This window comes from Heterodontus francisci, chromosome 7 (assembly GCF_036365525.1).
Source record: "Heterodontus francisci isolate sHetFra1 chromosome 7, sHetFra1.hap1, whole genome shotgun sequence".
Classification (NCBI taxonomy): Eukaryota; Metazoa; Chordata; class Chondrichthyes; order Heterodontiformes; family Heterodontidae; genus Heterodontus; species Heterodontus francisci.
In genome coordinates, this window is record NC_090377.1 from 60,898,564 (window position 1) to 60,913,883 (window position 15,320).

The 15,320-nt window shown below is 40.8% G+C and overlaps 1 protein-coding gene across 3 annotated transcripts in view; it reads right to left on the minus strand.

Annotated features, from left to right (window-relative positions):
- Positions 1–15,320, minus strand: part of pkp4 (plakophilin 4) — a 218,474-nt gene that overhangs the window by 65,880 nt on the left and 137,274 nt on the right. For all 3 annotated transcript variants that reach the window (XM_068035282.1, XM_068035283.1, XM_068035284.1), the window contains exons 8-10: positions 14,597–14,813; positions 10,855–10,987; positions 4,115–4,328 (exon numbers count right to left, since the gene is read on the minus strand). In XM_068035282.1, coding sequence (XP_067891383.1) covers positions 4,115–4,328; positions 10,855–10,987; positions 14,597–14,813 — 564 coding nt within the window. The remainder of the gene's footprint in view (positions 1–4,114; positions 4,329–10,854; positions 10,988–14,596; positions 14,814–15,320) is intronic.

Consider the following 15,320-nt stretch of genomic DNA (forward strand, 5'->3'; position numbering starts at 1 on the left):
TGGTGAGAGTGAGTGAGAGTGAGTGAGAGTGAGTGAGAGTGAGTGAGTGTGAGTGAGAGTGAGTGAGAGTGAGTGAGTGAGAGTGAGGTGAGTGAGAGTGAGGTGAGTGAGTGAGAGTGAGGTGAGTGAGAGTGAGGTGAGTGAGAGTGAGTGTGAGGTGAGTGAGAGTGGGAGGTGAGTGAGAGTGAGTGAGAGTGAGTGAGAGTGAGTGAGAGTGAGTGAGAGTGAGTGAGAGTGAGTGAGAGTGAGTGAGAGTGAGTGAGAGTGAGTGAGAGTGAGAGTGGTGAGTGAGTGAGAGTGAGTGGAGTGAGTGAGAGTGAGTGAGTGAGAGTGAGTGAGAGTGAGTGAGGTGAGTGGTGAGAGTGAGTGTGAGTGGTGAGTGAGAGTGAGTGAGTGAGTGTGAGGTGAGTGAGAGTGAGTGAGTGGGGTGAGGTGAGTGAGAGTGAGGTGAGTGAAGTGAGGTGAGTGAGAGTGAGTGAGAGTGAGTGAGAGTGAGTGAGAGTGAGTGAGAGTGAGTGAGTGAGTGAGAGTGAGTGAGTGAGAGTGAGTGAGTGAGAGTGAGTGAGAGTGGAGTGGGTGAGAGTGAGTGAGAGTGAGTGAGAGTGAGGTGAGTGAGAGTGAGGTGAGTGGAGTGAGTGAGTGAGTGAGAGTGGTGGAGTGAGTGAGAGTGAGTGAGAGTGAGTGAGAGTGAGTGAGGTGAGTGAGAGTGAGTGAGAGTGAGTGAGGTGAGTGAGTGGTGAGGGTGAGTGAGTGAGAGTGAGTGAGTGAGAGTGAGTGAGTGAGAGTGAGTGAGTGAGAGTGAGGTGAGTGAGAGTGAGGTGAGTGAGAGTGAGTGTGAGTGAGTGAGGTGAGTGAGAGTGAGTGAGAGTGGGTGAGTGAGAGTGAGGTGAGTGAAGTGAGTGAGTGAGAGTGAGTGAGAGTGAGTGAGTGAGAGTGAGTGAGAGTGAGTGAGAGTGAGTGAGAGTGAGTGAGAGTGAGTGGGTGAGAGTGAGTGAGAGTGAGTGAGAGTGAGTGTGAGGTGAGTGAGAGTGAGTGAGAGTGAGTGAGAGTGAGTGAGAGTGAGTGAGAGTGAGGTGAGTGAGAGTGAGTGAGAGTGAGTGAGAGTGAGTGAGAGTGAGTGAGAGTGAGTGAGAGTGAGTGAGTGAGAGAGTGAGTGAGAGTGAGAGAGAGTGAGAGTGAGAGAGAGTGAGAGAGAGTGAGAGAGAGTGAGAGAGTGAGAGAGAGTGGAGAGAGGTTAGGATAGATAAAGGGCTTTGATATTTCATTTGTTAGTGTGATTTACTTCATTATTGGTTAAGACTTGTTGTTTAATAAACTGATCATTTTTTTGTTCCTTAAAAGGAACCTGGGTGGTGTGTTTTATTCTGGGAAAAATATATGATTGACCGTATCGGTAAGTGGGAAAATTTAAATACATGTTGTGACCTGTGGAGAAATGGGACTAGAATAAACAGTGCACACTGCCCGCCTTGGTCATAACAGTAGCCACATACAACTCAGGAACATAGTATGAAGGCCAGGTACACATATCAGCTGAGAAGGAGAACTGAACTTAGGTTTCTGTTTGCTTGCTGAGTACTTTCGTGATGCTAATTTTCTGAAAGCTCTGCCTTTTGCTGGGATATGGTTCCACATGACAACACCCATTGGCAATTTGCCAAAGTGGCCATTATTGATGTGTGAATCTAAGACAGTGAGCACTGTTCTGGAAGGCTGGTTTTCAACTGATGCCTAACTTGCAATTACCAACAGAGATCACTGCCGACTGATGAAGAGTGAAAGCAGTGGGTGATTTCTTGCTCAAGATACAGTCCCAATTGAGATTTGCAACTTAGCTAGTGTTGGAACTGGAGACTTTCAGTCTCCATGGCCTCCTTTACCCTCTAGGACATCTGTGGTTTCAACATAGAACTAGAAACGTTTAAATCATAGTAAGAGGCTATTTGGCTCACTGTGCCTGTAACAGTAGTATGGGAATCATAATATGGTTTAGGAGACGATGCAATGAGTCCTGATTTCAACACAATGAGGATGCAGAAAAGAAGATCATGAATGAGAACATATTTTCAGTACAAGAGTAAAAAGTTAAGAACTAACTATAGTAGCTTTGATAAAACAAAGAAAAATATAAAAGGTTACACGAAAGAGAAAAACAGTAAAAGGTTTGGAAGCTGAAGGTGACAGAAGATCACAAATCAAAATTTTTCTTGTATTATGTCAGGAATGTGACAGGGGTGCTAGAAGAACCTCATCAGACATGGGAGCAGTATTTATACAGCAGAGTGTGTCAGGCGATATAAATAGTTAAGAGTTAGAGAGGAAAAGGACTTGGCATGACAGAGGAAACAGAATTTCTTGGAGCCAGCTTTAGTGATGGGAGTTAAAATTGAGTCAGGGGATCGTGAACGCAGAGTCCCCCAGAGGAAGGACTAAAGCTGAAACCATATAAAGGCAAAGGTTGTTGGTTGGACCGGAAAGGGACTTGAAGAAATTGTGTCTTCGAGGAGTACTAAAAACAAGATGTTTTTATTTGCAAAATGTATGAAGGACTAAACTAGTTTAAACAGAATGGAGGTGGAGTGCACCGAGGGTGTGGCATCTGAAAAAGAGATAAAGGTATACAGAGAATAAATCAACAAAAGATGGTCACTATGTGATGCAGTACAGCTTCTGTTTGTTTTATTTGGAGACAGTCCCTGATTTAAAATTAAAACTCAAGGTTTCCAAGTTCTGGGGAGTTAAACCAGGTTAGACAAACAGTCCTGTAACTGAGAACAAACAAGCAGGTTTTTAACCAAGGCCATGTGACTGAAGTTTTAGTATCAGTTGGTCAAGAAAACTCCACAGAGAGTTAAGCCAGCTAAAAGGAAAGCTGTGTGTATAGTTTGACCAGAAGTTATTTTTGGAAAAGGTGGAGGCCAGCCACAAGGCTGCTTTGTAAAAAGACAACTTGAGAGTTGAGATGGATGGGAAATCAGCCAGATTGTTTTAAAGAGACAGGGTGAAAGCTGCAAGTTTCTGGACTTTGAGAATCAGACTATAAAGCAGCTGGTTTGACTACCGGCAAAGAAGCCCAGACTGAAGACTAACCATTGGTGAATGACTTACAGTAGTCGTCTTTGGTGATTAAAAGGTCATCAGTGATACCACACCATCAGGAAGGTAGTGGGCAAGGCCGAAGTGGTTCGAGAGGTGAAAAGTCCGAGTCGTTAAAGGGAAGACTGCATCGCACATTATCGATAGGATCTCATTACTTCTGCATTTTCATCTTGGAGGACTGAACTTAAAGAATCATCTGAGGAAGATCCTGATTTTGTCATAATGCAGGTCTGTTCAGCGCCACCTTGCTGAAGACCCACAAAGTCTATCTTTGTTGCATTTGCTAATTAACATGTAACCTTTAAGATAGATATAATTGACTGGTATTTAACTGTTAGTTAGTGTTTAATTTACTTTGGTTTGAGCTAGCAATGGATTGAAAGGGCTCCCTCTGCACTGTAAATATTGACCATGATCCTAAATATGTAAAGCAGCATAAGCGACATCTAACTTGAAACCACTTCTTCTATTTATTCCCTTTAATCAATTACTTCTACTGTAGAATTAAGAGTACATCGAATCTGGGTGAGGGTACTTTAAAAAAAAAACCTGCATCATTGTCACAATCAGAATCTTATTGCGCTGAAGCACACAAGACAAAATATAGTTTAAAAAAAAGGCCAGTAAAATAATTGAATTGATTTATACTAACTTTCTTCAATGAAGCTACCAGACCTTTGTCTTGGACGATGGAACATCCCAAGCTGTAGACTTCTCCATAGCAGTCAATAAGTGTACTTCACAACTACAACGTGATATTACTGCCCACATTACTCGACAAACCATACAATGGCTTTAAAAAAAAAGTGATCTAGAGCCACCTTCAGATGGCTCTGACACGACATGGACTGTTTGCTGTGGTACAAAGCTATATATTATTCAGGATGGACATAGGTTTGAGCCCTTGTTTGCATGGTGCAAGAATCTCAGCTAGGCCAAAATCACTATCAATAAGATTACAGGTCACAATTTATTAATTGTGTCAAATAGGCTTTAATAATATGCCAACACTCACCAGTAATGAGCTCTCTCATTTCAGCATCCACAGTTTTTCTTAACAGACGCAGTAAGGCTGGGATGCCACCAGCATTCTTTACGGCTATTTTATTCTCATCAGTTGTTCTTCCATAAACCAGGTTCCGAAGTGCACCACATGCATTTTTATGTACTTCGAGCACTTTATGATCCAGAAGATCAACTAAGTGTTTAATTCCACCCAACAAGCACACCTTGGGAAAATAAGCAAAATACATTGCTAAGAATACTTATTTTAAGTTTATTACTGTAGATAGAAAATATTTTCATTTTCTGCTTTAACACACAATCAAAAAAAACTTGCATTAGTAATCCTACAAACACCAAAGATACAGGTGTCTTGAATTCACATTTCTAATTGAATGGAAGTAAAGTTTAACCCTCACCCTGCTCCCAGACCTTTATCTTTGAGGATGGAACCTCCCAAGCTGTAGAATTCTCCCTAACAGTCAATAAATGTACTTCACAACTACAATGTGATATTACTGCTCACATTACTAGACAAACCATACAATGGCTTTTTAAAAAGAAATATCAATCTAGAGCCACCTTCAGATGGCCCTGTGACTACATAGACTATATGCTGTGGTACAGAGTTATTATATAATTCAGAATGGACGTCGGTTTGAGCCCTTAAATGGATTCTTGGGCATGATAAAATGTATGACAATAAAAGGCCAAAATACGGAAGAGATGACTGTACTTGCAAAAGACTGCGTAGAATTTGTACTGTCCAACTCACCCCAGGTTATTGAAATCTATTGAGGGAGGTGAAAAAAAACACAGGCAAAATTCAACATTCAGAATTCTCTCACCCCAAAAAATAATTTGTTAAACTCCATTTTAACAATCCAGCACATAAATTACATTATTCCACATATGGAAGGGGATAATTTTGAACTTTGCTGACTGGCTCGCAACCTGGCAGTGGATCACCCGCCTGTTCTAGAGGCTGCCTGATTTTGCAGTCAGTGGAATGAAAATTAGGCGGCCTGTCCAATGGGCAGATGTTCTGCTCTGCAAGGTTACTGACCAGGCACTGAAGTTAAAATTGCCATATATTTTCCAGTTTACTCCTGAAATATCACATTCCCCTCTACCACAGGTCATCTGTTTCCAGGTGTTTTCCAATGTAACACTATAATTGTCCCCCAGGAGACCAGTAAAAGCAGTTTACAGAAACTTTCCATTTTTCCCTCCCCTCTTTGTAGGGAAACAGAAGCTTTCACTTGTGACAGCGCCTTCCCCTGCCCACAACCTATTGATCAATATCAGAAATTCGTACATGAACCTCTGTCCAAAATCATGAGATGCTGTACTATGTATTGTGGTTTTAAACAAAGTCATCATTGCAAAATTAAAATTTACATAATTACGATTTAAGTAGGCATAGGAGACACGTTGATGAATTAGTATTGTGCACCCACATAGGTATTCCAATTAAAGTGCTTCACTACTATGTTTAAAACATATGCCAAGTAATTTCTATATATTAAAAACTGTAATACTGCTAAAATAGTAACTTTACTCATATAAATAGAATATTTCAAGTTCAAAGCTGAACTCCCTTTTTCAATTAGTCTATTAAAATATACTAATATAGCTTCAGGGCAATACAGGGAAATGGATCAGAGCAACTTTGCACCAACTTGAAGGACTGTGAAGTATGCAAATATACTACTTGGCTTTACATTTTGTATAGATAGCTTCTTCTGAATATCATCTCAAAACTTGGGAACAGATATGGTAGCTGTTCCAAAAAACAACTTTGTAACAGCCAGCAAGCAAATGCCTTCAATACCAACATCAACCATTTTACACATTAAAAATAGTGTCAAAGATGATCTATTATTAATGCTTGTGCAAAGTGAATTGAGACAAAACAAAATCTGGTTTTGTAATTCTATTAAAATTATAGCCAGTGATTTGAAACATCGAGGTAATTAGAGCTATAATTACATTTTAGTTTAGTTTAGAGATACAGCACTGAAACAGGCCCTTCGGCCCACCGAGTCTGTGCCGATCATCAACCACCCATTTATACTAATCCTACACTAATTCCATATTTCTAAGGTAACTTCTTAGTCATAAAATCAAGAGCTGCCTCTGCCGCTTCCCTGCCGTCCCCTAGCCCAAACTTCCTTTAAAGCCCCCCCAGTCATAGCCCTGAACTATGTCTTTCATATGTCTCTCCTAACTCCATTAATGCCCTCTGAGCTCATCTTGTTCATGAGATCCACTGTTAAACTCCAGAAAGCTTGTTATGGAAGGATAATGCTGGAGCCTATCTTTGCTCGGTTTTGCATTTATTGCACAGAATAAAAGGATTACAAACATGGAGCTCCTCACTCAAAACCCTTCACCAGTCTCAGTCAGTGTCTGCTTAGAAGTGCTCAAGACCCTAATTAACACCTTCCACCTACATATAATCAAAACACTGATACACAATTAACAGATTAACGCCACCTCCTGCTCCCTTGACTTTATTCCCACTAAGCTGCTAATCACCAATGTTCCCCCTCAACCGTGCAGCAACTGGGAACATGCCATTCAGGGGACTAACTGACTGTGCACAAGCAGTGGTCCCTTCAAGGTACACGCATGCATAGCTGCATGGCAGTCTTAAAAGAAATGGGCAGTGCAACAAACTGGCTGTGCACAACGAAGAGACAATTGCTGACCACCCAACTTACCTTCCTGATCCTTATATTAGCTGATACTGTTAACGGTTCTCTCACTTCAGAGTACTGTCCCATCCTCCTTTAAAACAGCCCCTTCATCAAAAAAAAATCCTTCACCCTCCATCCTTGCAAACTACTGCCTCATCTCTAACTTCCCTTTACTCTCCAAAGACCTTGGGAATGTGTTGGTGCCTTCCAAATCTGTGCCCATCTTTCCCGTAACTCCATGTTTAAATGGCTCCACTCAGGTTTATGCCTCTGCTGCAGTACCAAAATAGCTCTCATCAAAGCCACAATTGACATCTTACATGATTGTGACAAAGGCAAAGTATCCCTACTCATCTTTCTTGACCTGTCTTTAGCCTTTGACATGGTTGACCACACCATCCTTCTCGAATGTCTCTCCACTGTCGTTCAGCTGGGTAGAACTGCACTCACTTGGTTCCATTCATATTTGATTGTAGTCTAAGTATCACCTGCAATGGCTTCACTCCCCACTCCCATGTCATTACCTCTGGGGTCCCCCAAGGATCTATTTCTTGGTCCCCTCCTATTTCTCCATTTACATGCTGCCCCTTGGCGACATCATCTGAAAACACAGCATCAGTTTTCACATGTACATTGGTGACACCCAACTCTAACTCACCACCACCTCACTTGACTCCTCCACTGTCACTAAACTACCAGACTGCTTGTCTATCATCCAGTACTGTATCAATCCATAACATCGCAAAACTCCATCCCTGCCTCAGCTCATCTGGTGCTGAAGTACTCATCCATGTCCATGTTACTCCTAGACTTGACTATTCCAGCGCACTCCTGGCCAGACAGCCACATTCTATGCTCTAAACCTGAGGTTATCCAAAACTCTGTTACCTGTGTCCTTACTCATACCAAGCCATCACCCCTGTGCTCGCTGATCTACATTAGCTCCCGATTAAGCAACAACTCACTTTTAAAATGCTAATCCTTGTTTTTAAAGCTCTCCATGGCCTTGCCCCTCCCTATATCTAATTTCCTACAGCCCCACAACCCAACATATCTATGCTCATTTAATGCACCCCAATATTAATTGCTCCACCATTGCTGGCTGTGTTTTCTGCAGCCTAGGCCTTAAGCTCTGGAATTCCCTCACTAAACCTCTTTGCCTTTCTACCTCTCTTTGCTCCTTTAAGTTGCTATTTGAAACCAACCACTTTGATCAAGTTTCTGGCCTTCCATCCTAATATTGCTTTATGTGGCTCAATGCCAAATTTTGCTTTGTAACGCTCCAGTGAAGCATCTGTGATGGTTTTATTACATTAAAGGCACTATATAAATATATGAGTTGCAGTGTTTTGCTGTTTAAATACAGCTGATTTTTTGCCTCAATTCACTTGGGCCACCTCCCACCACCAATCATCCAAATGGATTGTCTTGATGATAAACAGTTCTTTAAAAATAACATACATCAGCCTAAGTGTAGCTAGTTCTTAGAACATCATAGCACAAACAACCTCACATGGAAACACTAAAACTCATCAGCTCTTTTGCTAGCATTCAAAAAACACATTTATGGATAGAAAAACTATTCCAAGATCATAAATTGGAGCATTGAATGCTACTTACTCAGCTGTAATATAATTGATAAATACAGGGGTTTTACTGTTTGTCTACAAGCTTTAATTTACAAATCTTCTTGTCCCTACTTAATATAAATATTACTATGGATTTGCAGTCGGTGAATACAGTTTTTAAGCTTGCCCACAGTATGCTGTGAAAAGTTAGTTTTGGTTCTCAAACACACAAGGTTCACAGGAATACACACAAAGCTCATCTGCTGGGCGTCTCTGCTCCTGGCATTTTTTTAGCAATGTGCACCCTAATGAAATCGTAAAACTAATAGGCTACTTACAGTAGAATGAATGAAGTAATCCAATTAGTTGTACTTTCAGTATTGCAAGGTATAAAGCAAACTCATAACTTCAAAACAATGCACTACGTGCTGTCCAAGAGTCTAAAAGCATTTTATGTTCAATATTATTTTCAGTCTCCGTTAATGACATTTTCCTAACAAGGAAAACAACATCTAAGAAAAGAAGTGAATATCCATAACTTTTCCATCCGAGATGTCTGCAATTAATATGAACAGTAGAGTAAACATTTATGCAAGTTGAGAAATCTTTTTGAACAGCACAAACTTCCAAATCTTCCAATGGAACCAGTAGGGAAGGAAAAAAATGTAAAAACACTTTAGCTGCCAAGGCCCAATACAAATTTTTCTGCCAGTCTGGAAATCCTCCTCAACCAATTTTCCTGCTTTAGCTAAGGATCCTGGTCAATTCCCCTCACTATTCTATGTATCCCTACTTGAATGAATGTCAGAACAACAAATTAAGGCTGATCTTGATAAACAGGGTATCAAGACTGGAAAGGACAAAGCTACCAACTTTGGCATCTGCCATAAACACTGCCCTTACCAATGCACAGACCTTGGAGTCCAAGACCAATCTCCAAACTTCAGATAACCTATGTGGCACTACCACCATGCTAAGTGGGATAAGTCAAGAACTGACCTAGCAGCTCAAAACTAAGCATCCATGAGATTGTTGGTGACAAACAGAAATGTATTCCAGCACAATATGTAACCTGCATATCCCTCACTCCACCAACACTACCAGCCAGATGACAAAACTTAGTTCAATGAGGAGTGTAGAAGAGCATGTCAAGGGCATCACCAAGTATACTTCAAAATGATGTGCCAATCTAGTGAAGCTACTACACAGGACTACATGCATGCAAAGCAGCATGCTATTGACAGAAGTAAACAATCCCACAACTAATGGATCAGATCAAAACATGAAATGCAGCAGATACTCAGATCAAGTAGGGCAGCATTTGTGGACAGAGAAACAGAGTTAATGTTTCAGGATGGTGATTGTCATCAATCTGAAACATTAACTCAGTTTCTCTCCCCGCATATGTCGCCTGACCTACTGCGCAATTTCCAGTATTTTCTGTTTCAGATTGTCAGCATCTGCAGTATTTTGCTTTTGAATCAAATCAAAGCTTGGAAATTCTGTCACATCTAGGAAACTGTGGTTTATCAGAACTCGATGTCGGATAAGCAGGCTAACAGTGCACAGGCAGTGGAGGGGTCAAGAGGAGGTGGTCGGATAGATCTGGGTATTGTCAGTGTCTTTGTGGAACTCAAGTGACGGTGCTGAAGGACAGAGCGTAGATGAGGAAAAGGAGGCTCCCAAGGATAAATCCTTAGGGGACTCCAGAAGTAATTGTGCTGGGATGGGCAGAAAAACCATTGCTGCAGATGCTCTGGCTCTGATTGGATAGGCAAGAGTGGAATGAAGAAAAGGTAGTTCTACTCAGCTGGCCAATGGAGAAGCATAGAAGAGGATGGTGTGATCACCTGTATCAAAGGCTGCAAAGAGATAGAAGAGGACGAGGAGGCATAATACACCACTATGAGTCAGAGAATATGAGACTTTGATTAAGGCTATTTCAGCACTGTTACACTCTGAAAAATATCCTCTTAATTTAGCATTTGATCACTCCTATAAAATGTTACTTTCCTGAATCTATATCCTTGTTCCATACACCCTATGTTTTTTTTGTTACATTGAAAGCCTATCTAAATAGAAACAATTGTTGTGCTCCTGCTTGACATGGGAAATTAGCCGGAACAGAAGATAATTCTCACACAGTTAAATTTTTCCTATGTCGATGCAGGAATTGACAAGATAATCAACACTGTGAAGGTGAGTACAAATAGAACGGCATGTATTAGGAAGATTCTCAAATTATACAGGGTGTACAGTTGAAATTTAAGAGCAATTACCAGGGAAAGCAGTGATGTCAGGTCATGAAATGCCACACATGCATATTTCAATACAACTTCGATGCATCAAAAGGTTCGATGTGCAGGTTAGCAGAAATATGTTGCAATTCAAACATCAGACATCTCAATTTGTAGTGCATACTTCTGCACTCTTTCATAGCTTACCTCAGAAATAAAATAGAAATGCTTACACATATATCATACCTCCGTTTTCACTTTGTTATCTCCAAAACAGAGGTGCTGCAAGTAGGCTGCTGCATTGGCCTGAACTGATGGAAACTGGTGTTGGAGCATATGAATCACTTCTGGCAACTCTGGGTCACGCCAAGCAAACTCTCTGATTTAAAAAGAAATGAAGTGAGAAAATCCCTTGTTAGTAAATTTCTTTGTTAATCATTCTTGTACTTTTTTTTTAGTTCAGAGTATCTGTCGTGAAATCTAATCACTCCATTCTAGCAAAATGCAATCATCTTTCCATTTCTTCTGTGTTCCATTAGGCCGTCTAAAATTTTGTGATCAGAGGATAACTGCACCTACATTTTTGAATTATGATCTGCTTGTCTGAAGCAAATTGTGTCTTATCTACAGAAACTCTCAGTTCTTGGGCATTCAAGCATCCCTCATGCACGGTTGAAACTTGCGAATTTTGGTTGGTTCTGGGAAATTTTTTTTTGTTTTGTATCAGAGAAGATCCCCATATGACTTTCTCTGGTATAAAAGGGTACAGGAACTGCACAACTAAAGCACAAGTTTGTTTTTTTTCATGAGTTATCTGACGATTGTCTAACCTCTCAGCATTCATTCTATTGTATTTCTGATTCAGGCCCTGCAGTTTCCAACAAGTTTGTAAGAGATGTGTTCAATTTCTGCCTGTTAAATTGGTATACTTTTATCAGTTTTTTTTCTAGTTGATCACTCATATGCAAGCTCGGCAACAGTTGACTACTACTAGTTATAATTTTTAGGACACAAAATGCACCAGGGGTGAATTTCTGCAGGGTTTCTAGGGCTCTCCTTCAGAGGTTATGGCGGACAAGTGAGAGAACCCCTGTGGAAATTCAACCCCATTGTTCTCAAAATCTCTATCAGAGTGCTACAGCCTCAGCAGACCCAGTCTACGGAGACATTTGCAGGCACTATAGCTTCTCTCTTTAAAACAAAAGTATTTCCTGCCCAGTAGTAAGTACTTTTGCTTGAGATAGATTTTGGCACTGAAGCTTCACTCTTTGGCCTCCAGGGAATGCATCAAATTTGGAATTCAATACTATGCTAACACTAATGCAGGAAGTGTTAAATCATGAAGACAGGTTGCATAAGTTTGCCTTATATTCCTTATTGTAAAGTTAGGTGATTTAATTGAGCTGCTTAAAATTATAAAAAGGATTTGATAGGATAGAAAGAGCAGTTATTTTCTTGTGTGGAAAATCCAGAACAAAGGGGCATAATCTTAAATTAGATCTAGGCCATTCAGGAACAAAATCAAGAAGCACCTTTTCACACAATGGAGTGGAAATCTGGAACTCTCTCCCTCTAAAAGACTGTAAATGCTGGGTCAGTGGAGATTTAAGACTGATTGCTACCCTTATCTAACTAAAATTGAAGAATATGGAGCAAAGACCTGTAAATGGAGTTGAGGTACAGATTAGCCATGATCTAACTGAACTGTGAAACAGGCTTGGGGAGCTGAATGGCTTATTCTTGTTCCTATGCTCATAATTAAAAGTAGCAGACCTTGGATTTGCTCCCTTTGCCCCTGCTGCGACTGAGCCCAAGATATTGAGCATTATTTGGGTAAAGTCTTCACATCATCTTTCAGGCACAGAGCCACTATGAAATGCATTCTATACCTGCTAAAGAGAGAAAATTCCTTACAGCCTTCTGATTTAAGGTTCCAAGCTGCTCTCAGACTTTTTGCCCAACCCAGTTTGTTGCCAAATGGGTGATCAAACAAAATGGACAAATCTACACAATATTACTTTGCACAAAGACGGGGACATTACTAACCAATACTGAACAAAAATTAAGACAGTGGTGTATTTAATTGATTTTATTCAAATTCATTTGTCAGGTTTTGGGTTTATTGATTAATTTTCATGGAAAGGATTTGGGAATGAGTTATGTTTAAATGTATTTTAAAATGAAGTGACTTCACACAGTTTAAAAAGTCACAGCTTGCAGGACTGAGAGTAGTTGCGGTTGGGGGTGGGGGGGGGGGGGGGGGAGGAAAGACAGGAGAGTGGCGGGAAGAAAAAGAGTACAATGTGTTAATGAGGTGCAGGCCTGGAGTTGAAAGCTCATATGCAAGAGTCAGTTCATGTAGTTAGGAGTGGTCTACAAAGAAAGGTTAATTCAAAACACAAGCCAGTCAGTCCATGAAAGGGACAAAGTGCAAGATTTATTATTTTTTTCCTCGCTTTATGAGGAAAGGAGAGCAATTGGGTGAAGTACAATTGGCTTTGATCATTACTCTGCACGTTCACTTGACATCGACAAAATAAATCAATTTACAAGCTTAACAATTTGCAGAGGGCTTTGTTGCTCTCATGTTTCTCAGTTTGCATGATGAAAGGCAAGTCTTAGTTTGACTCTACGTTTTCTCCCTTATCCAGTCCTTAGCTACCTGCAGTGACTCTTCTGATGCCCTCTGCCACTAACAAATACTAATTTTTTTGGTTTAATCTATTTAACTATGGATATATAGTCCCATTTTCCTTCTAAATCTCTAAAGAACAGCCTGAGAGTCCTCCAGATCTTTAAACAGTAGCCCAAACAATTAGCATCCTCCATCTGGCTGAACTTGTTTTCAACTTCAACTCTCCTCTCCTCAATTCCACCAGATAAAAGTTGCTGTTTTGGGAACTCTCATGGGTCTGAACTATGCCTGACTTTTTGTAGCATATGATGGACACCCATTTTTCCAACCCTACTCAGATTCCCTTTATGGCCTCTTCTTCCATTACACTGATAACCATCAGTGCTGCTTCTTGATCTTGCTCGATCGAAAGTGGGATCTGTTTTTTAAAAATTATACTTTCATGGGATGTGGGCATCGCTGGCTAGGCCTGCATTTATTGCCCCATCCCTAATTGCCCTCGAGAAGGTGGTGGTGAGCTGCCTTCTTGAACCGCTGCAGTCCATGTGAGGTCAGTACACCCACAGTGCTGTTAGGAAGGGAGTTCCAATATTTTGACCCAGGAACAGCGAGGGAATGGCAATATCATTCCAAGACAGGATGGTGAGAGACTTGGAGGGGAACTTGCAGGTGGTTGTATTCCCATGCATTTGCTGCCCTTGTCATTCTAATTGGTAGAGGTCACAGGTTTGGAAGGCGCTGTCTAAGGAGCCTTGGTGCGTTGCTGCAGTGCATCTTGTAGACGGTACACACTGCTGCCACTGTGCGTCTGTGGTGGAGGGACTGAATGTTTGTGCATGGAGTGCCAATCAAGCAGGCTGCTTTGTCCTGGATGGTGTTGAGCTGCACTCATCCAGGCAAGTGGAGAGTATTCCATCACACTTCTGACTTGTGCCTTGTAGATGGTGGACAGGCTTTGGGGAGTCAGGATGTGAGTTACTCGCCGCAGGATTCCCAGTCTCTGACCTGCTCTTGTAGCCACGGTATTTATATGGCTACTCCAGTTCAGTTTCTGGTCAATGGTAACCCCTAGGATGTTGACAGTGGGGGATTCAGCAATCGTAATGCCATTGAATGTCAAGATGGATGAACTAAGATTGGCCAAATGAGCTTCCGCATCTGTATTTATCTTTTGACATGTGTTGTGACTTCAGCTTGTTTCAGTAGGATGCTAGAGTGGTTCGATTCACCAATCAATCTTCCTCTTCACTGGCTAAAGTTTTCTAGTGCCTAAAGCCAAAATAAAGCAGCTTCTGTTAGTAAGGTAGAGTGTCTCACAACATAACTCTTCAAGCCAACCCCAATTACACTTGCCTTGGATCCTTCTGGATGCTGTCAATTGATGGGGACCTTGTTGTTGTTTCATCTGCTGGAATGGTATAATGAAGTCTCGAATAATTGGATTCAGACGGTCGATACGGAACTGCTCTGTATGGATCACCATAACTACCCAGTGAATTTAGAGCAAAGTTACTTCTTTGGTAAGTCATAGTGCTACGTTGACTGGCAGATCTCTGCAGGTTTCCAATGGCTAAAAAAATTTTAAAAATGTACATCTCAAAACTGTATAACACTGTGCATTTACTTCTAAAATGTTATAATTAAGCATCTTTGCAACAATATTAGCTAACTTACTCTGACCGAAGTGATCAGGATACATTTAATACACAGAACTAGATACAAAAATATGGTCATTACACAGGACAAGGGCTAATGTTATTTAACAGGTGGTAACAATGTCAGTTACATTCCAGAAGTTACTTAGAAACCTGTAAACAGAAGTATCAAATGACAATTATTGTTCTGTGCGACAGACTTCATAAGCTTTCTAAGTTCACATAAATTTCAATGTACATGAGACTTGCAGAATTTTTTTTTTAAAAAGTACATTACCCAGGTTGTTTAAACTCGGTGCAGATCAACTCCTACTGTTGTATTTACACCACAATTTGAGTCAATCTCATTAAACCAAAGAGATTTTTTACTATCATCTTAAAATTCTTCACTTAATTATTTCCCAGTAATCAGACCCACCTGT